The following is a 22,612-nucleotide window of genomic DNA, read 5'->3' as shown; positions in this document are numbered from 1 at the left end:
TCAGATGAAAGGGTAAGAAATGCATATTGGTGCATAATTTGCTGCTGTCTGCCTATTGAACAGACATACTGACTCTGTAGTTCAGAGGTATGATACAGGTATGATGTCAGGGGTCTTGGGAGAGCAGAGTTCAGCTCTGGGTTGTACCGTGATTTTGGTAGATGAGCTTGGGCGAATTGCTTCCCTTCTCAGTCCATCAATTTCCCTGTCTTTACATGAAAATAACGTTGCTGATCCCTGCTGTAAAGCACTTCAAGAACCGTGAGCGAAAAGTGCTTTACAAGAACTCCGTGCTATTGTTTCAGGAGTTTAAATCACTGTTTGCACTTATAGGAAGATAATCTCTTAGTCTCTGTTAATACAATTTGAGAGTTGGAGAGGGAGGTCATAAGAAAAATCTGAAATTCACTGGAGATCCTCTCTAGAGTTGGCATATGGTGGGGATGACAAAGTCTTTGCCTGAAACCTTTTGTTTTTACATACTGTTTATTGTCTGTTCATGCTGGAGAACCTCACCAAATGGGCAGGGTAAGTTAGGGCTATGGCGGGCAACCTCTGGCAGATGGAGTGATTGATGGTTTGCGATACTACCTCTTGCAGCTCCACTGCCACACCGCAAGACACTGCTGCTTTCCTTCTCCCACAAGCAGTGCTGGTGCAATCCTGTTGTGAAATTTGGTTACACAACTTGGGGGTTGAGGATTCACAAATAGACCAAAAAGTAATCTGGAGCTGGTGAAAGCTCCGGAGCCAGAGCAGGATGCACTCCTCCTCCTCCTGTGCCTTGCGACTTGGATGGGTAGCTGTGATAACAGCTGGTATCTTAAACAACTAAAAAAGGACTTAAAAGTGTTATGCTGAGCCTATGAGGACCCTGATGTGCTGGGAACGGAGGCATTTCAGTGTAATTTCTCTTCACAGCTGTAGCATTGTCCACTCTTACTGACCTTGGAACAGTGGCTAGTGATGGGCTCACAAAATATAGAAGCTTTTGTGGCTTTCCAGAACTTAAACTTCTCCCTGCAGTTTTTTTAAATGAGAAGAGAGTAGAGGGGTGCGACGGGAGGAAAGGTGACAGTATTTGGCTCTCTGCTTTTGACTAGCTGTCACATAATATGGATGGCTTTGATGTGCCCAGGTACAGCCACATATACAAGACACTACCCATCAGTCCTTGGAGCTTCTCATTTACTGTTTGACTTGACTTGTTTTGAGAGAGTAGTTTACATGAGGTGCAAATAGACTGTGCTAATAGAAAAAGCAAGCTAATAACAAAAGAAAGTTACAGTATTTTTCTGGCAGGCCATTGTCCTCTTTACTTCCTCCATCCAGAGTAATTGTTTTTTCCTTTATTTTGTTCAAACTTACTAACATATGCTTAGCTTAATTCTTTCTTTTTACCTTGTCTGGCTTCCAAACATTTGAAAGAAATGTGATTATTACTAAAGATCATATTATCTTAGCAGAGTATTGCACAAACACAGGTTAATGGGTAGCTGGTTTGTTATTTGTCACATTATTATATCGTGATGTATTAAGGCCGAAGCTTTAGAAAAGTTCCTGTAACACCATGCTAATCGATAACATACGTACGAGGGGAACTTGGCTATCACGGATAGTTTTATAGAATAGTAAGTAAAAAAAGGCCATTGTTCATTACTGCCAGAGGCAAAGTTGGAGAACTGCACAAAGCTAATGGATTTCAAGCTCCTCGTAAGTTTAGAAGTCTTATGCGAGAGGTGTACCTGCAGTGGAGTTACCTGGGGAGCTGAAGTGCTTCATCCTCTTACTTAAGAGTTATCCCAAACTGTTGAGCCACTGGAATGTTAACTGGCATTGGTATTTTTTAACAGGTAACTCTGGTCCCGAGCACTGGGTTACTTCCAGCGAGAAGTGTGGAGGGTCTCACCAGTCTCCCATAGACATCGTAGACCATCAGGCCCACGTTGGAGATGAGTATCAAGAACTGCAGCTGGATGGTTTTGACAATGAATCTTCAAACAAGACTTGGATGAAAAACACAGGAAAAACGGGTATGTTCTTGTCTCTTTGTCTCCAGAGCCTGCCTGCAGTCAATTAAAAATTCAATCCATGTTCCACCCTCTTGCTTTTTAATTCTTCTGTTGTTTGGGTTTTGCTGCCTTTTTTTTCCTTTAATATAATTTTCCAGCAGCAGCTACCTATCTCTACCTCTGCATTCTGTGCAAAGGTAGTTCTGCAGATTGATTTTAAGGGGTTTTGGGGGGTTTTTTTAGTATAAAATAATTCTCTCGGTAGTCAGTTGTTCCTCAGAATAAAAGGCGGTATAAGAGTTTCAAGGTGTAACCTTGAATTATCAGCTTTGGGAGGCCGTAACATCTAATCCAAAAGAATGCTGAGATGCAAGGCTCAGGGGGAAGGAAAGGGGAAGTCTTAGAAATTGGAAAGTTTTAGAGAAGAAAGAGCAATAACTGCTCAGAGTAGTGGGGGTTTATTAATGTGTTTGATATGATTATAGCTGTGTGTTCTTCTCTGAACTGACTTCTCTTCTGCTCTGTCTGTTCTAGCTTTTAGAGAAAAGAACAGTCAAAAGCACTGCTTATTTTTACCAAAACAGTTCACTGAAAGGTCAAGGTTGATTTATATGCAAAACCACATGCATTTGATTACTTTTTAGTTCTAAAAATGTAAAAAGCAGAAATTATAAGGCCACCCTCTCCATTTGACAAGGTCACATCTTTTTTAGCGAATTGAATTAAACCACTAATTAATTCAATTTTATTTATTGGAAGTATATTTTTATCTTTATTGACATTCGACACGCATCTCTCTATAGTGCTTTATGTAATGCGTCCCTAGTCAGAGGGCTGCTAGCAAAACCCAGGGCAGGTACCTGCTCCAGGAGTCTGCAACACAGCTGTGATTGCAGCGTGACCTCAGATACACCCGTTGCTTCCAGGGGACTTTGGATCTGAGCCATAACCTGGAGTCCAGCAACCCCTTCAGATCCAGTTCCAACAATTCAGGATCTTAACAGGAGGTGGGAGTTATTGCCCCTCAGATGAAATGGAGCGACAGGCTGAGATCCTGCTTTCTTTCACTCCAAAGGAAAGCCAGTTAACATGAACCACCACCAAGCATAGCTGATATTTTGATGCATTACTGAGGGTTTTTTTCCCAGCTTCACTAAGAAATGCCTCCTGTTTGCTTTGAAATCCTGACTTTGTTGCCCTTTGTATCAGTGTGAGGTTCAGGCAAGGTTGAATGCTATGGAAATTTGGTGCTTAATTAATCTATTCATGTTATGCACCCTGCCCTTTTTGTCTCAGAGGGGTGTTTGTAGTAACCAGCAATAAATATAATTAGAAATGCCGCAGAAAAGTGATGGTGCTGTTCTTGTAAGAAAGATGCTAATGCTATACTGTATGTGTAATAGAAGCATATTGCTGTACATATAGTAGGAAACCATGTTAGAAGCATAGACTCATTTAGGTTAGAAAAGACCTGTAAGATCATTGAGTCCAACTGTTAACCCGATACTGCCAAGTCCACCATTAAACCATGTCCCTCAGTGCCACATCTACACGTCTTTTAAATACTTCCAGGGATGGCGTCTCCACCACTTCCCTGGGCAAGCCTCTTCCAGTGCTTGACAACCCTTTTGATGAAGAAGTATTTCCTAATATCCAGTCTAAACCTCCCCTGGTGCAGCTTGATTCTATTTCCTCTTGTCCTATTGCTGTTGTCCTATTTCAGGCAGTTGTAGAGAGCGATAAGGTACCCCCTGAGCCTTCTCTTCTCCAGACTAAACCTCCCAGGTCCCTCAGCCATTCCTCATCACGCTTGTGCTCCAGACCGTTCACCAGCTCTGTTACTCGTCTCTGGCCCCGCTCCAGCACCTCAGTGTCTCTCTTGTAGTGACAGGCCCAGAACTGAACGCAGGACTCAAGGTGCAGCCTCACCAATGCCAAGTACAGGGGGACAATCACTGCCCTGGTCCTCCTGGACATACTCTTGCTGATACAAGCCAGAACCTTGTTCTATTGAACCAAAACATGCCAGCAGATTTTCCAGTCTCCACACAGTTGGCAATGAAAGCTGTATCCTCACTCTTCTCTGCTGGGTGATTTTAGCACTGCTGCTATATTTGATTTCCTCACCCATTGGGGTATGGATTTTTGCTGACATGTTATTGCTTCACAGAGCAACAGTAACTGTCACTTTTTGTGGTAACTTATGGCCTTCTCCTGGTAATGTGAAGACCCTTTTTGCCTTGCTGTCATCCCTGATTACTTCTGCTGAGCTCTTAACTCCTCCCTTATTTTTTCAAATCCTTTTCTTGGTTTCCTGACCTGTTGAAGAAACTTGCTTGGGGTTGATTTTTAAGGTGGTAAGTGGTAGAGCAGCAAACCAAGTAGGATGTTTTGGCTTGTGGCTAGAATGTAGAAGCAGGCTGTGCCATAAATTGCGATGTATTTTGGCAGCAGAGTCTTGGAGCAGATGGCCACATGAGACCTTCATATTGCAGACTGACAGAGACAGTAAACTGAATATCTGTTTGAGCAACGGTGACGGATGTAGAGGGCATTTCTCGGCAATTAATGACTGGTTAAAAGAGACGGGGGTCCGAGGGGAAAGCCAAAGGCCCTTAACCTTGATGCTCATTAACTGGCAGGAAATGTGTTACTTGGGTTATTGTGATTGCTATTGGACCTAGTAAATTTTTTTAGGATAGAACAATTAGTTATTTTTATGGTCTGAAATGTTAAAAGGTAAAGAGGTTATTGCTCTATAGATTTGCTGTGCTGCTTCTTATTTCCACCTCCCTACCCCCATACCAGGTAAAGGGCAGACAATGTACAGAAAACAGTGTTTCATTCAGAAAATGGAATTGGATTTGTCAAGCCCCTGTCTCGACTAGAAATGAGTTTGTGCATGATGATACTGACAAAGGCACTAATATGGGTTCTACTGTTTCATCACCATAGTAGCTGGTTCCCAAGTGGTGAAGATCACTTAGAGAGTATAAGCACACTTCATAGTTGTATTTGCATTAGTTGGTTTCATTTGTGCCACTGTATAATTGTTAGCTGGTGTCAGCTGGGCCTGAGGCTGATGAGGCTTCTTCAAGCCCAACCTGCCCTGTGGGAAGAGTGCCCGTGGGAGCAGTACCTTTGCCAGCAGTACACAGACATTGCCACTTTACCCCTTTTTAGGTCACTGAGAACTTCTAAAACCTCCTTCCACTTAGAGAAACCTACTAAAATTTCTGCCAGAGGTGTGTTTTTGTTAAGTACTTTTCCTACGTGATGTGCATCACATTGGCTGGTGCTGACCATCAGAGCTGCTCTGCTAAGGCAGGGGAAGAGCTGCTTTGTATCCAGGTTTAGTTTTGCTCTCACGACGGTGATGGGCATACAGCTCCAGCCCTGATCCTGCAAATGGCATCATGCAGTTGTGATTCTAGTGGCTATGCACCCCCACCTTTGGTTTTATAATCTCAGTTAAATAGGGGGGTTTTAATTAGTGGGTTTTGGGGAGTTGTTCCTTGCTGTGCACTCTATAGAAGTCATTGGATAAAAGCAGTGCCTCCCAAAGTCCTGTAGGGTGGTGTTTGCCTAATTCAGACCTGAATACTAGAGATTACATGGGAGGGCAATCCCCAAATCATTGACAATAAGGGGATGCTGTTAAGATAGGAAGGTGATCGGAACATGTGTTGTGCAGCTCAGCAGTGTAAGAAATACTGTAAAATGAACAATTAGATGAACATTTCAGATCGTACATCCTCCTAATTATCCTTTTAATTATTCATCTAAAACAAGTAAAATGACCCCTGACAGAGCCATAAATGATTTAGGAACTATCAAATATTTATTAGATGCAACTGAATCCCCACAGAGGTTTTTAACAGATGCACACGAATCTGCTTTCCTGTATTGCTCATCTCCTACAATTTTATCTATGGATTTTATAACCAATTGAGTAAGATTTTTGGTGTTAAAATACTGCTGAGCTCACTGAGAACTTTTTAAAGGAGGAAGAGAGCAGTGGTGCATTCACAGGTTTAGTGTAAGAAGACAGTAACCACCAGTAGTAGTACCCTGGCTGGCACAGGCAGTATCCTATAGCCAGTCCTGCACCACCTGTCTTCCTACCCAAACAATTTGATGCAAAACCAGAAATCATGGATTTAAAAATAGCCCCGTGATGTTGCTGGCACAATTCAGAAACATCTGAACATCTGCATTTTAACATTTAGATGGTTTTAATATAAACAATTTAAAGTTGAGATGTGTCTACATGGTACAATTGCACCTGAGATGAGGCTGCCGTAGCCAACTGGCTGTACTCAGAGGAGGCAGCAGAAAGCCTGGCCCACAGCAAAGCTGCCACCGGTTCACCCACAGAGGAATAACTTATTTCACAATGAGCTGCTTTGGGTTTTTTCCACAGTAAATAAAATCCTCCCTCTTACATAATAAAATTGGATTTGTATTAATGTTCCCGTTCTGATGGCACAGTTGGCTTGAGAACACAGAGAAATCCTTGTGGGTTATGCTATTCCCATTAAAAAGAACTCAACAAAACCAACCCAAAAACTTTAATTGCAGGATTCTGGGCACAGTGAGCGGTGGGTCTGTAATGGCTTTTACAAGAACAAAATTCTAATTTTAGTTCTGTTTTTAAGCAACAGTTTTGTAAGGGATGAGAAGAAAGGATTTTGTAGGGAGGAATTTTTAGGAATCGTGTGTATTACAAACGGGGGATGCTAGGAAGACAGCTGATCTTGTAGTGAGACCAGCAGACAGGAATTTTTTGAAAGCTGGCTGCAGTTCTTGCTTGGACCAGAGACCTCCTCTGTAACATGTACCAGCTTTCACCATACGATTTTGCCCTCTGTTTGGACCTAGGGCTTTTATTGTCACATAAAATACAAAGGCTTCTGGACATGAAAAGAAAATACAAAGAAGATCCTTTTGACCCTTATTGAATCACATAATAATAATGTCAGAGTCACTGTATTAAACCCCAGTTCTTACGGAGGACACCTCACGAGTGGGTCTCGGAAACTGTATTATCACTCTCCCCATTTTACAGAAAGGAGGAGCAGGGAGCCTAAGGAAAGTACCCACCATGGCCAGCTATAGAGGTGGGACAGGGCACAGGGCTCCCCCACGCCCCCGCCCCCTGCAACAACAAAATAGAGGAAATCCAACAAACAGAAGATCCATTCTTTTCCTAACTTGTGATCTACAGACCTTCGGTGGTTTGTAAGGCCAAGGACCATGGTCAGCCGTTACTCTCTGGAAATGCATTAAACAGGTTGTGATGAATCTTGACATTTAAATTTTAATCAGAGTCCAATAAGGAGGGCAAAAAGTCCTTGAGATATTTGGGCTTTGGGATTTTCTGTAGTCTATGTAGCTTCATAATCAGTTTCATAATTAGCTAGCATTACTTGTAGACTTTTTTAAACCAATCCCTGTAAAAAGGAAAGCAGTGACCCAGCATTTTACTTGCATTAGAAGAAGTGTTTGAATATAATGAGCAGAAACTGTAAATGCTTCAGAAGAGCTGTGCTAAGACCGTCTTTCTCATTGTTCTGTGTGTGCAGTTGCTATCCTGCTGAAGGACGATTATTTTGTCAGTGGTGCCGGGTTGCCGGGCAGATTCAAGGCAGAGAAAGTGGAATTTCACTGGGGTCAAAGCAACGGATCAGCTGGCTCTGAGCACAGCATCAATGGCAAGAGGTTCCCTGTTGAGGTGAGTGGAAAAACATGCGCTTATGTTCTCTAAAAAAAAATAAAATCAGAATGTATTGCTGTAGTTTGAGACGACTGTGAAATAGGGCAATGTTTCCTTCAGTGAACATATCACTTTCAAGGCCCTTCCGGCCCTCGCAGCACTCTATCTATCATCTCTTATGTGCTTTTGCAATGTCAGCTCTGAGCTCAGCTTTGCTACCGTTGCCAGCTCTCGTGTCCCATGGGTTAAGTTGCAAACAGCCACTTTTCTCATTTCTCCCATAAGCTTTGCATGTGTGGGGGTTTCTCCTTGTGAATATCCGCAAAGTGACCTCATTGTCCTCCAAATCTTTTCTTTCCCATGATGCTTACAAACAAATAGCAGCGGTTTGGGAGCCTCGGTGCTGAGACCGCTGTCTTTCATTGCTATTACTTCCTTGCACACATAGGACCTTCACTCTACCTGCATTTCACTGCACTCCCTTGCCTTGTATTAATGGGATATCTACATAGATCTGTGCAAACAGCAGTGAGTTTGCTTTGCTTGTGCAGGAGCCACCTGGACCTGGCCCAGCCCTGGTCTAACAGTGCCCAGCTATAACAGCATGGTGCTGTGCCACACCAGGGGCAAGGTGTTGTCTTGGTCACAGCACCCTGTGAACATGCATGATGCTGGCTGACTGCCTACAGCAAGGATGTGCTTTGAGGTAGCAGGGAGGGTCTTGGCTTGTGACTGGTAGTCCTAGGTCCCTCTGTCCTTAGTGCAATGTTTTCTGTGTCAATAGAGTTTGTTGATACTTTTCACTCTGTATTCAAGGTTTTGCATGGTGAGATAAAACAGATGTTATCTTGGATTACCTTTGCCTGTTGTGAGGCAGATAAGCACTTTCAGAGCGTGACATGTGGATGTGAGCAGGTTGAGGGGAGCTGCACTTGTGGGCAGAAATGGTTGTTTTGTGAGCTGGGTCTTGCAAGAACTTAATTTAGTCCCCAACTTGCCATAATTTGTCAAAATGTGGCTTTCACCAACTCATGTTTTTCAGGAGGTGGGAAGGGGCTTCCAGAGGAATGTTGTAAAAAAACTCTGGAGCATGACCAGATCCTTTGGTTATCACCTCCCTGCTCCAACTGCCCCATCACATGAGAATTAGAAGCCATTTTTTGTCTCCCAATTCTGAACCTGTATGTTGGGTGTTCTGTGAGGCAGAGATTTTTTAATCTTAACGAGCTTGTCCAACAGCTTCTGGCTTGATGTAGCTGTGATTTCTCACAAGGAGCCACCCCTGAACACATGGAGTAAAGGCCCAGACATTGTCATGCTGCCCTGTCTGTCTCAGTTGGCGGTGCTTTGGAAACATATTTCTGGGTGGCAGAAGCAGCACTCGGAAAATTACAGAGCCAGTCAACTCCTCTTTTGAAATTTTAGGGAGTGGAGATAGTAAAGGAGCCTGGACCTTCGTGTGTATGTCAGAAATAGGGTTTGTGAAGTGGAAATACTTTCTTACAATGCCAAGGCTGTTTGATGCTGGCTTGGTGAATGGAAGCTAGTTTAGTTGGGGGAAAAAAAAAAAAACAAACCCAAATTCCTAAGAAATAAGTTTCCTTTGGTTTAATATTCTTCATTTCCTTTTCAGTTGGTTAGAATACTAATTTTTCCTTCTTTAAAATGTGGGGGAGGGAGACTGCCTTTTAGAATTTAGGTCACACTTTATGAATGCTGTGCAAAATAAATTGCTATATTGGATAGGTTTAGTGTTAATCCTAATAACGAAAATGTAATTTTCCAAGTGATTTGTATTCATTGCAATGACATGAACCTTTGTTCTCTGGCCTTCCTGGGTGTGATGGCATTAGCAGAATTCCCACAGCCTTTCCTTTACTATTTTGTAGAGGAGGAAGAGTTTCCAAACTGAGCCTTTCCCCATTGTCATGCAATCTACCTCCAGCCCAAGAATTCCAAATTTCAGTCATATGCTGAAAAGGATTTTCCTGGGTAGATTTTGAAGGACCCAGTTGGTCTAAGGTGATAAAACTGAGTCCTCCTTGCTGACACATGCAAAAAAGTCCTCACAATTGGGATTCGCCCTCTCGAACAGTAACTGTACGTGTATGCATGGTGGAGCTTTTAATTTGTAATACTAATTGTAGTTCAGCTTCCAACTGTCTGATGCAACCCTAATTGCCTGATGCTGGGAGGTCTGTGCCAGAAATACTGTACTTCCTTTGAGCAGTGGAATTTCTAGGAAGGCTGTAGAAATCTAAAAACAAAATCCTCTCCTACAGAGAGCAAAGCCCAAATGATTCTGGTTATTCTGAGCCCATGGAGGTAGGTAAAGCTTTTGAGGAGCACTCAACTACTGGCATTCCAGGTCTGCAGCAGTTACAGTGGCCATGCAACTGAAAGGAAACATTTTCTGAGTCTAATTGTGCGACCAGATGTGGACTATGCAAAACCCATTAGTTCCAAGGCACATCCCAAGGGAACGCAGATAGATCAACTTCATCCATAGAGTCTGCTCTGTGTACAAGAAGTTTAGAAGTTGTTTTTCCTCTGGGAAACAAAGTGCTTGCTGGTAGTCTTTTTTTCTTGTAGAGGATGCAGAAACTAATTAGAAATGTCAGATATAATACAAAGCGTTATTGTTTGACCATGTTGCTTGGTTTTTATTATTACAACTAATGTGTCAGATGGTAAGACTGTCTATGTTAATTGGTTTCCTTCATTGAAGCCCATCTGGATTTTATTTTTTTGTGATATATATGTTGAATTAGTTGGTAAGATATATGAGAACATCCTTTTGTTTCCTCCTTTCAAAGGCATGTTGGATCAAAGGTATATTATCTTACAGTACTTTTATGCATATGTAGCATATTGTGATTCCTTTTCAGACCGTGGCATAGGTAACGGTATTCCTTCATTATGTCGTCTTGATTGCTGATTTATTGATTAGATTTTCCTTGGTGATACTTGAGCCTCATGAAGCCATTATGAGCTTGGCTGTCTCTGAAGTAGCATTCATGAATAGACATGAACGCTTCCAACTTCCATCCACATCCAGGTTCCAGTTTGATACTTGGCCTGGTCAGCGTTAGCCTGAAGTTTCTTTTTCCCTCCTTTTTGCTATGTTAGCACTGTCATCGGAGTGAGGCCAGGAACTGGTGCTGTGACGCTGAAGATTAAAGCGACACCATTAGCTTATTGCTGTAAGTGGAGCACGAACCCTAATGAGGACGTGGGCTCTGTGCCAGTTTAGAAAAAGTCTCTCCTTTTTTCCTCAAGTTAAGGGAAGTTTTTAACATTGCATTCTCTAAATTTTAATAAATTGCTGACTCTTTTGTATTTTGTTATTGGTTTTCCCTGCTATAATTACTCAGGTTGTTCTTTTTCTTTCTGAAGTAGCAGCAATATAAATGAACATGCAAACGCTGGAAACCATTTAAATGGCGAAGTGACAAAATTAAAATCAAGATGATGAGCTTCCCCCAGGCCAGGAGAGAACTCAGGTTCCCCTCATTAGAGCCAAGATGAGTAATTGCAGAGCTTTAATCTCCCGTGTCACTGCACCGGTTACCAGCCCTGCCTGTGCAGAGCTTGCGGCACGCCGTGCCTGCTAGGAGGGAAACCCAGTGCTTAATATTTCATAGGCAAGAGAAGAGCTGACGTGGCATTGCTGTGCTGTGCTGGCGGAGTTGGGCACCACCATCCCAGCATAACTGTGCATTTATCTTTTTTTGAGCTGCTTCGTACTCATTTCTATGCAAAATGCTGATTATTTCTGTGAAGAGCAGAAATCAGAAGAGTGATTTTAATCATGACTCTGTTAATTTGATGTGAGCTTTGGCTGTTTATGAGCTTTCTCTTTAATGGTGCTAATTGTCAGTTATAATGTGAACACCATTATACAGTACTATACAGTAATTTATTTAGTAAATGAGAATCTTATTCCAAGGACCATACTGCAATATGCCATAGAGACCTCATCCCTTTAATCTTACATGAACAAACTTGCACTGTGTAGGCCAAATCGGTAATAGGAACATCAACTTGGCTTCTGAAATAGTAGTGTGATTTCGTACCCACAAGTGCCAACATGCATGTTTTTGGAGATCTCAAGTAGTTCTCCATTTAAAACAAAACAAAAAAAAACCCAAAACAACAAAACCCCACAAACCATCCCAGCAGAAAATGAAGAGCTTTAACACCCTTTCATGTCAATTAATGGGCTTTTATGTTATGTTGATAGATTCATTTTACTAAATTATTATTACAAAACAATCATTTGCATTAACAATTTTTGCTTTTCTTTAAGCCTGTTTCTTAGAAGGCTTTCCAGGTTCTAATGGTGTCTTTGTTCTTGCTACTTCTTTGATTTTCTTCCTTTTCCCTTTGAATATACCTACTGACTTCAGTGTGGTTTAGATCCTACGGCTAGTTGCTCTAATTTGAATGCTCAGGTCTCCTGACCAAAGTTTATCACTCTGTGCTATCCTGCCTCTCATTATATCACTTTAGTCCTGATGTGTTATATTATCACAGGCAGAAGACAGTGTCATTAATGTAGACGAAATGTCTGGTATTCAGGGCACAAAAACCTTTACTACAGGGAATAAACTGAGAGTAGTTAATGGTTTTTTGCTTTATGCTAGACGTTAAGTCTTTCTATCACAGCTGGAGTCCTCTATAGTGTATGTCCAGCCCTGTGTCCACCTGTGGATGGTAGGGGAGATTGACTTTTTCCTGTTAGAATTGGGACCTTTTCTGTTCTTTAATTTTACTCTTGGTGCATTTGTAAGTCTGTTTAGATTTGTGCATGCTTTTTGACATTAAAAGATGAATGTATCACAGTATTTTTTCTGCATATATTGTTGCCGTGTTGCAGCTGGGTTTATTATTTCTAGCATCCAGCATACCTGGTAATTGTAATTTTGCAAAGATCTCTTGCATTGGCTTCAAGCACAAGTAAAGACTAATTGTGAAACAGGGAGCCAGCCTTGGTTTTATTTCCTTGTATTTCGTTTACCAGTTGCTATTCAAATTTCCTTGCCTCCATCTGCCAGGACGTAGCAAAGTAGAAGTCAATAAATGATGGAGGGACCTAAAGAGGACCATTGGGAATCTATCACAGTGAGGGACTTGAAGTAATTTTACTGTAGTATTCTCTTGAAGGACCAAATCTACACTTACAGAAGGATACGTAGACCTGCCAGTGACTTTGATGGGAGATGTGCTGATCGAGACTCTGAGTGAGGATTTGGCTCCATACTCATGCTGCCTGTGCTGTAGAAAGTCTAGGGAATTTAGCATGCACTGCTTACTCCATCTACATCTCTTAGAGCACCCCGACTTAATCATTCAGACAAGGAGATGGCTTGGGGATTTTCACATTTAGTAATTTTTTTTCTTCTATTTTTCAAACTGACACTTCCCATGGTGGTTTTTTGTGGTTGGTTTTCTTAAACTTTTCTGTCCCCTTTTCCCCCATAGTCTCCTGGGGTCCAGCTAGCCATAAATACTCTAAAAATACGAGATGCTAAAAAGCCAAAACTGCTGCTGTCTTATCGCCAGTACTGTAAGATTTTACTCTAGGAGTCTGCAGACTTGTCTGCTCTTCACCACTTTTAAAACTTGTTCAGGTTTCTCATCGTCAGGAAATCAGCGTGTCATAATTTTAAGACATAAAGTGGATGGATATACTGGGCACATGGGTGAGTTTCCATCATGCTGCACTGTAAAGACTGCAAGCAGTGGAAGTTAAACATCATCTTATTACTGTCTGGTTTACTGTTGTATTTTCCTTAGTGTAGCTGATGCACTGTCTCCTCACAGTTGTCTTTAGTGCCTCCTGTATACTGACAGGAGAGTCAGTTGAGACTTTAATTAATGACTTCATTGTAATCAAGGTTCTGTTTTACTGCAGGATGCTTCATCTCGTACTAGTGAAATATTTAGTCTCCATCTGGCTGATCTTTTCTGCGAATGCCCCCTGATAGTTAAGAAGAAACATGAGAGGATGGTCTGAAATTAAAATATGTTTAGTGGAGGGGTTAACGTATCTTGGGACTGTTCGTGTAGAGACCCAGGCAATATTTAGGGACATAGAGCACTTTGGTTTTATGGCAGCATCTTCCTCCTCTCTGCCGGGCACCTGTAATTTCTCGAATGTGTTGCAAACGTTACAGTGCATTCAGGGTTTTATACTGTAATAACTATCCAGTAACACGAACCAGATATAGCTCTTTTCAGGTTGGGTGGGAATGTCCTGCTTTCCCCAAAGGATTTCCAGTGCCTTGTTGAAAAGGTCAGAGGCAGTAGCACTACACTGCAATTACAGTATGTTAATGATGAGCTAAGAGTTTTACATTCCTCTTAACATAAATCCCTGATTTTCTACATGATTAATTGGAATCTGAAAGACTGACAAGGAGAGGGAGGATCAGATGGGGTGAAAATAAGAGATAAGAGGCTGACAGCCAGCTCTTGTTGTAAAGGAGAGTTATTTTGAATAGGAGAAAAAAATCAATACAAAGGTTGGAGAATTTGACAGAGTTGTAAGAGCTACTTTAATGAAAGGTAGCAGATTCAATAGCATTGTTACTTGAAATGTGGGATTGTCTGAGTTAGAAAAATGGGACTGTCTCTCCCCAGCTGTAAAGGTGAGCCTTACGTGCTGAGCTTACTGGGTGCTTAGGCCACTGGATTTACTGGCATTCACTCTGGGCACTCAAATGTGTCAAGAAAAGGGAAAAAAAGTATGTATGGGAGCTTGATAAATTCCATTCTTCTGGAACAGTTATTACAGGAAGAGAAGGAAGAGGACAGGAGGTGATAGCTTTTTTTGCTGCTTCCCCACATTAGGTAGCTACCATGTTAGACTATCTGGCAGGCTTCTGCAATGTAAAGTGTTTCTTTAGAAGAAGGTGACTTCATTTGGCTGTAGCTGTAAGGAACAGGCTAAGACTTTGATAGACTCAAAGGGACGTGTAGCTGCAGCTCTTCTATGACATGTCCACATCAGCCTCCTTCCCTCAGCAGTGATGGTGAGAGGTGAGTGCAGGTAGGGAGGCCATGCATGAATGCGTTCTAACCTGGCTTAGAGGTGAGGAGTTAGCTGAACTTCAGCATCCCTCTGTGCAAATACATCTTGGGCAGAAGCACCACTTCATTTAGTATGGCTAGATATGGGTCTTCAGTAATGCTGCAGAAACTTGCTTCTGCAGGTATTAGAGGGCTGTTTTATTGCTGTTAGTGGAAATGACCACCTCAGTCTTCAGCAGGCAGCCAAGCTTTCCAAAATTGCTCATAGCTTAAGTTTGGGAACTCAGACACAGGATGTCCATTCTTTCAGAGTCAGTGCACAGCCATGAAGTGTTGGGAGGCTTATAGAGAGGTGGGCTTGCAGGTCAGTCAGTGTCTCTGGGCTGCAAGCTTGGAGCATGTATCTGGGTGCACTGAGTGTGCAGGTCGGGTGTGTTTGCACACCATACTGTGCCAGGCTGGCTGTACACAAGGGTCCTGGGATGCTGGTTAGGAACATGTGAAGTTTGGTAAGTGCTCAGCACTGTCCCTTTCCCTCAGGCAATTCTAGCAGTCCTGGGACTTTGGGATGTCCTCCGCTGGAGATGTATGACCCTTTGTAGTTATTCCAGTAGGCACTCTGGAGATAACAAAGATAAATAACATTTGGCCAAAGAAAAAAAGAAAAGAAACATTGCACAAATGTGTTAAGAAGTGATAATGTTTCCTTGGCACACAAAAAAATCACAACAAAACTTTAATGTGGTTAATGGGCTTCTTGGTAGCTTGTCAGCCAGTATTTCCCATGGAAGTCATTTCACTGGTTCTCAAACAGTGGGAATAGATTTCACCAATCTTAGTCATGATTTAAGGCAGCAAGCAGGAAATGATTTAAATCGGCTATTATACTGGTGCTTTACTGATTGCATTTTTGTTTTTTGTTTGGTTTTCTTTTCCTGAAGAATTCTAAACAGTTGCTATAATTTCATGCCAAGAGAATACATTGAGTCAGACGTGTTTTTGCAGTTAGAAAACTCAGTACATTTATTCGGGTTTTACTCTTTTTTCCCTGCTTTATCACATGGTAAAGAACTGTTTTCTAAGGGATGATAACCAAAAGCTTGTGTAAACCAGAAAGGAAGACTCGGTGTCTGGTTATTCATGTGTCTGAAAAGGTTTTCATTAAAATTGACTTTATAATGCAGGTCACAGAAAGGCTTTTCAATTCTAGGGGGAGGCACACTGTGAAATGCATTCACTGAGGACTGTGCTGATCAGTAGTACCATGTTTATGTTCTTGCCCTCCCACCTGAATCTCTCTGCTGTCTCTTATATTGAGTTTTCAAGCTCTTTGGGACAAAGAGCGTCTCTTCACTGGGTTTGTGCAGCGCCTGCCCCAGTGGAATTCCTGCTCTGGGGTACAGCAGTGCTGCTGCTATAACCACAGCCTTTGCAGGGATGAATTGCTTTGTTTTTTCTATGATAAAGCTTCACATGATGTAAGAGATCAGGCAGCAATATGATTGTAGTCCCTGTTATTTCCCCAGTTCACAGGCATTGTATTTCCAGACAGGACGGGAAGGTTAAATAAAGTTGAAAAAGGATTTAAAACACAGAAAGAGTTTACTGGCTGGTAGAAATGAAATAACAATCAAGTGGTTGAAAATGAGAAAAAAAAAAAAAGTATGTGTTTGCTCATGCTTTGAGACAAATAGCAGTCATCTTTCTGTAAAGAAAAAGCAATTTGGGGGAAATAGTTGTATCCCTGAATACACGTGTCCTCTTGCTCCCTATTTTTCTACCCAGCTTAATAAGGAAAATTCTGTGTTGTCTAATTATTCAGGATTTTCAGCACATTCCTCCGAAGGCCAATAATGTCCTTTTCTACCACCATCCTATCTAGGCTGGCTGCCCTTAGAGGGGGCTTTCCTTTATCCTCTGGCTTCAGAGAGGAGGCAAAGAGGGTTTGTATTTCCAGGAAATCCCAGCCCCTTCTGTTTCCTCCCTGCAGCTCACTGCCTGGGCAGGAAAGCCTTTGTTACCTCAGAGAGAGTTTGGGTATCATTGTCCATTGACTGCTCAGGAGGGGTTTTTCTATAAACCATAGCTCTTGGTCTACACATGTGTAAGAAATACAACTTTTGGCTTCCCACCAGAGTTAGAAATAGCATTACCAGGTGGGAAAGAGCTCTTCCCCCTGCAGTGGGCTACAGTTTGTTAATAGTTTAGTCAAGCACAGAAAATGGTACCTGGTCTGCCAAAGGAGCGTTAGTTTCTCCAGAGGGGCCTATTAATTGTCCAGGAAAAGAAGATTGAAAGTGTCTCCTTAGTAAGTTAAGCATGAATCAGTCTTCCCTGGGACTGGGGGAAAATATGGTTTTTGAACAGACTCTCAGACACCAAATAAGGGGTGGAGAAACAACTTTGCTCACCCTGGGTGGTGAATGTAACTTGAGAATTAAAAACATGCCTTAGCACAAGATCTGTCACACGTTTGTTATGGAAGGGAGAGATCTTTGGGATTTGAACATCTCAGGGATGAATTAAATTTCTTGAATTTTGTCGTCTTTTTTTTTTTTTTTTTTTTTTTGGTCTTTATAGAGCTTTTATCCACAATGTGTTTTGAAGTTCATACCTGCAACACCGCTTGTGTTTGCTCTTAACCAGACTGCTGTAAGGGTGATTTTAGTTGATTTTTATTCCTACATCAAGCCCTTCCATCCCTTCGGGGTGGTAGTGCCCACAACTAAGATGATAAATTCAGTGCTCCTTGCCTGCATGCAGCGCTCAAGGGTTTTCAAAGAGTAGCAGATTTAACATTTAAAATGCAAAACTACCTAGAGATGAGTAGCCAAAACTAAAAAATTCAGTCAAAAAGAAGAGGAAACCTTTTTTCTTTGGTTTCTCATCACCTCTGGTTAAGCAGGAAATTCTATTCTCTTTCCCCTGAAATCTAGACCCTCTCAGGGCAGGCCAGTGCTCTTGAGGAGAAAGTGGCTTGCTGAGAATTGAGTGACACATTTAATCTTATGGTGGCATGTACCAGGCAGGACCATAATATCCCTTACGAAAAAGAAATGTCATTACATCCAGTTTAAAATAGGAGATTGGAGATAATGGGAAGGCTTGAAAAAAGATTCATTTGAAATCCTTTGCTTGAGAGGTCTCATTCTGTTTGGGAGGCAGGAATGTGAGTGCTCACTTAATGAGCTGCATTGAAAAGATGAAATTTCAAGAGAGTACAAATAAAACCCATTATTTCCTGAACATAAATAGTCATCCATCCTCAAATCCACAGTTGTGTCTTTCTCCTCAACCTCATTTAATATTCCCTTTGCTCCCTGTTTAACTAGGAAAAAATTTAGGGGCCTTTGCCTCCGGGAAATACCCAAAGTTGATACCTTCAATCATATTAGTCACTGATGTTAAGCCACATGCTGTTTACTAAGTAATGCTGAAAGCTACATGCTGTTGTTGCTGGCATACCATTTATGAAAGGCCTGTTAGCCCTCCCACTGAACCATATGGTGATTTATCAGACAGTTTAGTAGTAGCAAGACCAAGACCCAACTTGGTCAAAACTAAAAATGGATATTCCTTATGTTGCCTCTGATAAAATGTTCCCATTCCTATTTCCTTGGTAGTGTAGGGTATGTGTCTGCTAAGCTGTGTGTCCCCTTAGTGGGCATAGCCTGGAATGGAGTTAGTGTATTTCTGGGCTATAGGATTATGATCTTACAAGTTCAAGAAACTACAAACAGCAATTTCTGGATGCTTGCAGTGCAAACAGCTGTTATTTGTGACCATTTTAAAGAAAAGAAATCTGAAATATATATGAAACATATGAAAGCTTAAGTGTGGGCTCAACTCTCAGGAGTTTGAAGGTGAGACCATGTTCTGTAGAAGAATAGCAAGCTCTCATTTCAAAGACAGCTTCCTAGCCAACTGTTTTGGCCTGCTTACCACTTGAGGTAGTAAAACCTCCACATGTGATCTCTGACATAATATTGCTGCTTTCTTAGCAGACTTAGTTCAGATGTTTTCCCATCATGATCAAGTAAGATAGAAGTGGAAAACATTTTGGTAACACTGCAAGGAATAATTTGGCAGCAGTCAGAAGTTGGAACTGGAAAAGGGCAGCAGGAGAGAAATAATTAGCAAGGATAATTTTCAGGCCTTGACAACCTGGCATGTCTTTCTAGCGGTGAATGGATTCACCTGACACCCAGAGATAGCCATCTGATAATAGCACTCATAAGATCAATACATCGATACTTTATCCTTGAAACAGTATTTAAAGTCTGTTCTTAGGTTTATTTCTTTACTTCTGTAAAGTTATAGCAATCTGGGATTTGAGATAATGCATTCATTACAGTCTTATCGGCCCTTCTTCATTTACTGTATTTTAATGCATCTGCTGTGATTGCTGAAGAAGGATGCTCAGTGAACTTAATCTGCTTATGCTTTAAAAAGAAAGGATGCTCGAAAGATGAAAATGAGGCCTCATACAGAACAGGTTTGGGAGTTCGCAGCGCTTTCAGTGGCAGGGTGCTTTGTGCAAGAGGTATTTTTGAACGTAAAGGACGTAAAGTGCTGGCTCTGCAGGCTGGCATGGTGAGGAGAGGAGGGGGAGCCAAGCACAGCCAAGATGCTGCTTTTGTAGATTGAGATTCTGCCCAGGCTCTCTCCACGGCTAATAATGCCAAAATGTCACTGGGTTAAACCTAATGCTGCTGCTGTCTGTTAATGTGTCTTGCTGGTCCACATCTCTTTGCATTGTGGGGAATTATTTGTGGGATTGTGATGCACACCTCAGGACACAGAAATAGTACGGGCATGCTTGAAATAATGCTTGTGAAGGTAATACAGTGAGAGATTTAGATCTGTCTCCTCTGTATAGACTCACCAGATTCCCCCAAATGCATGTGCTTTCAAAGAATTTAAATAGGACTGGAAATTTTATTAAGGAGCGCTGTTGTGAGGGGCAGGAGACATACAGCCCAGCAAGTTTGTCTCTGTGATTGCACCATGTACACAAGGAAGAAGCTCATGTTGACTTATTTATCTAATAGCATCAACAAAGAAATCCTTTTCCTGATAAAGCCCAGCAAGACCAGTGGCTGCCCTCTGAGTGCCCAGGAGGATTTGTGCATACCTGTGTCTCTTGGTATTGATGTATGCTCTGCTACGGCAGCCTGAGGGGTTGGTGCCATCCCCACTATGCGACCGCCAGCCTTGCCAGTGGGAGGAAGGTTCAGCACTTTCAAAACCGCTGGGTTTTGTTCATTTTTAAGCAGATCGTGGCATGAAAGATGGGAGAGGAGATCAGAACTGGCAGGAAGCTGTGATTTGAATAGGACCTTCAGTTTGACACATGTAATGTCCTTAAGAGAGGAGTCGGCGCCTGGTTTTTGTTGACAGGTATGGCGACAGCCTTGAGGGATGACGGGCACTTGGGCGAGTCACTAAATTGATTTGATAATCAGTAAGTGAATTTGCTTAGAGCGGGTACTACGAGCCTTCTTTGGGGCTTGGTTAACCTAGTGACAGCTTGTTTTAAATGTACTAGGAGGCTTCAGTTTATTTTTCCTTCTCTTTTCCCGCGAGAGCTCTACACAGAGTTGCTGCTAAAGAAAAGAAGCCATTTCTCCTCTGTAAAAGTCATCTGAAGATGGCCAGGCCTCACTTTTGCAAAGGAGTAGTTGTCCAAAGTAAACTCTCCATTTTCTCCAGATATGCCCAGGTAGTGGTGATCACCATCATCAGGTCTCTAATGTTTATGTCCCTTTGATGGCTGTGGCTAGAGGTGATTTCCCCCCAGCCTGTTTCTCTGTAACCTTTAGGCCATTTTGGTTGGATTTGCAGTTGTCTCCCCAATAGCCCTGCTATTTACTATGGAATCTTGACGTAGGACAAGTCTGTCACATTAAAACACGCTGCCTCCAGCATCAGGTGTACTTAGTAGAGTTTATGCTGGTTTATATTGAGCTATTCAGAAGCATTTCCAAAAGGCAATACTATTTGTAAAAGTTTACTATGCATTTATTTTCTGCTTCCCCAACAATGCCTGCATTGTTTGCTTGGGTTCAGATTAGACACGTCGGTGTTCCAGGTAACTCAGCTGCCCACCTATTACACATAAGAGATTTATATTTTCTTATGTGCATTCATAATGGTCCTCTCTTCTTAAGACATAAATTGAAATTGTGTCCTTCAGACCATGATGCTCAAATGATTTCCTTTTCAACACAGAGTACGTAATAAAGGTTAAAAATTATTTTTGCAATCTGTGCATTTAAGTATACATTACTATCTGTTTTAAGGATGGATAATCAATGTAAAAAAAATGATACTTCCGTGTATTCCTAATAGGTCACTGTGTAAATATCCATAATGGAATCGATCCCTTAGGTTATGGCAACCATTAGTACAGAAAGGGGTTTCACAATTAATGTATCAGACATTTGCCTTTCATACTTACACGCAAAATGATTATGTATTGATTATTTTCAATCCAGGTTAATGATGTTGAAGAGGTTTTGGTATCTCAATTTAAAGTACTTAAAGTGCTATTCGAACAGAAATACCCTATCCCTTTCAAGAAGTTGTGACTAATACCTGATAAGTGATTTTGCTCTATATTCTCTCTCATTTATATACGCATATGTATATATTATATATAAACGAAGGATGTTTGTGCACCTATAAAGTCTTGGTGATGCCTTCAGTATCAGCCTGGAGTGGTTTTGTTGTTTCTGTACTTTAGTGTTTACGTACAGCCCATACAATATTGCTATAGCCAAGCACTCAGGGGTTCACCCTCTCAAAGCATGTGTGAATCTCATTTGGGGTTAATGGGAGGCATGTTAATTGAGGTTAATGGGAGGCATGTGTCTGCCACAACAGGGAGGATTTTCTTGCTGAGTGTAGTTTTTATTTTAAACTGCACGTTTCCACAAGTTGACGAATGGATTAAGTTATTCCCGTTAAAAACATCCACATGAACATGGGCACTATTATCTCAGGTAACCAGCTGAGAGAGCGGGAGCAAAGATACGGCTTCTGAAAACAAGCTTATTTCCCTAATATCTGTCAAGCACCTTTTCTTGCAGAGAATGTGGAGAGCCAAGTCACAGGAGATTAGGGAACTGCTGTGTACCATCAAATATAGGCTGGTTTGGCTTGGAAGAGACCTTAAAGCTCACCCAATTCCAACCCCCTGCCACAGGCAGGGACATCTTCCACTGGAGCAGATTGCTCCAAGCCCCATCCAACCTGGCCTTGAACACTGCCAGGGATGGGCAGCCACAGCTTCTCTGGGCACCCTGTGCCAGTGCCTCACCACCCTTTCAGTGCCAAATTTTGAAATGCAAACAGAAACCCCTGCCCCAGAGGTCTTCAGGGTCTCCACTGATAGAGGGGCAAGAAAGACAATTGAGCATGGTTGCTTGCTGCTGCAAGGTGAAAAGACACTACGTTTACCTACACTGACATTGTTTTGGTAGTGATTTACCACCAAAGTAACAAACTGCATTGAGCCAGTGGGGGTGAAAAGTTGGCCAGGCTCAACACTTGCACCCCTGACTGAAAGAGTACTTGGCTGTGGAAGTGTAATTGCAAGGAAGAAAAACTATTGCATTTCATCCCAGTTTGGCAGTAAACAGTTTCCAAGTTGTCAGCTGAACTGGTTTTCTTTAGCTATCAGCTTTTGGGTCAGGAAAAATGAGTATATTTTTACTGTTACCTGTTTCATCTTTTAACAAATTGCTGCCTAGGGCTGTTTAACACTGAGCGTGAAAAGCACGTATAGAATTGTATGCTAAAAGACTTACTTGGTTATCACAGAACATTTTGTGTTTGTAGAGCTTTC

General features: G+C 41.8%; 1 protein-coding gene across 1 annotated transcript in view; it reads left to right on the top strand.

The window, feature by feature from the left end:
- PTPRG (protein tyrosine phosphatase receptor type G) overlaps positions 1-22,612 on the top strand; it is a 405,417-nt gene that overhangs the window by 210,589 nt on the left and 172,216 nt on the right. Inside the window, exons 3-4 of the mRNA XM_030502207.1 lie at positions 1,854-2,033; positions 7,598-7,746. Coding sequence (XP_030358067.1) covers positions 1,854-2,033; positions 7,598-7,746 — 329 coding nt within the window. The remainder of the gene's footprint in view (positions 1-1,853; positions 2,034-7,597; positions 7,747-22,612) is intronic.

Source organism: Strigops habroptila, chromosome 11 (assembly GCF_004027225.2).
Source record: "Strigops habroptila isolate Jane chromosome 11, bStrHab1.2.pri, whole genome shotgun sequence".
Taxonomy (NCBI): domain Eukaryota; kingdom Metazoa; phylum Chordata; class Aves; order Psittaciformes; family Psittacidae; genus Strigops; species Strigops habroptila.
The sequence above is the reverse complement of the archived record's forward strand: the minus strand, read 5'-3'. Positions and strand labels throughout refer to the sequence as shown.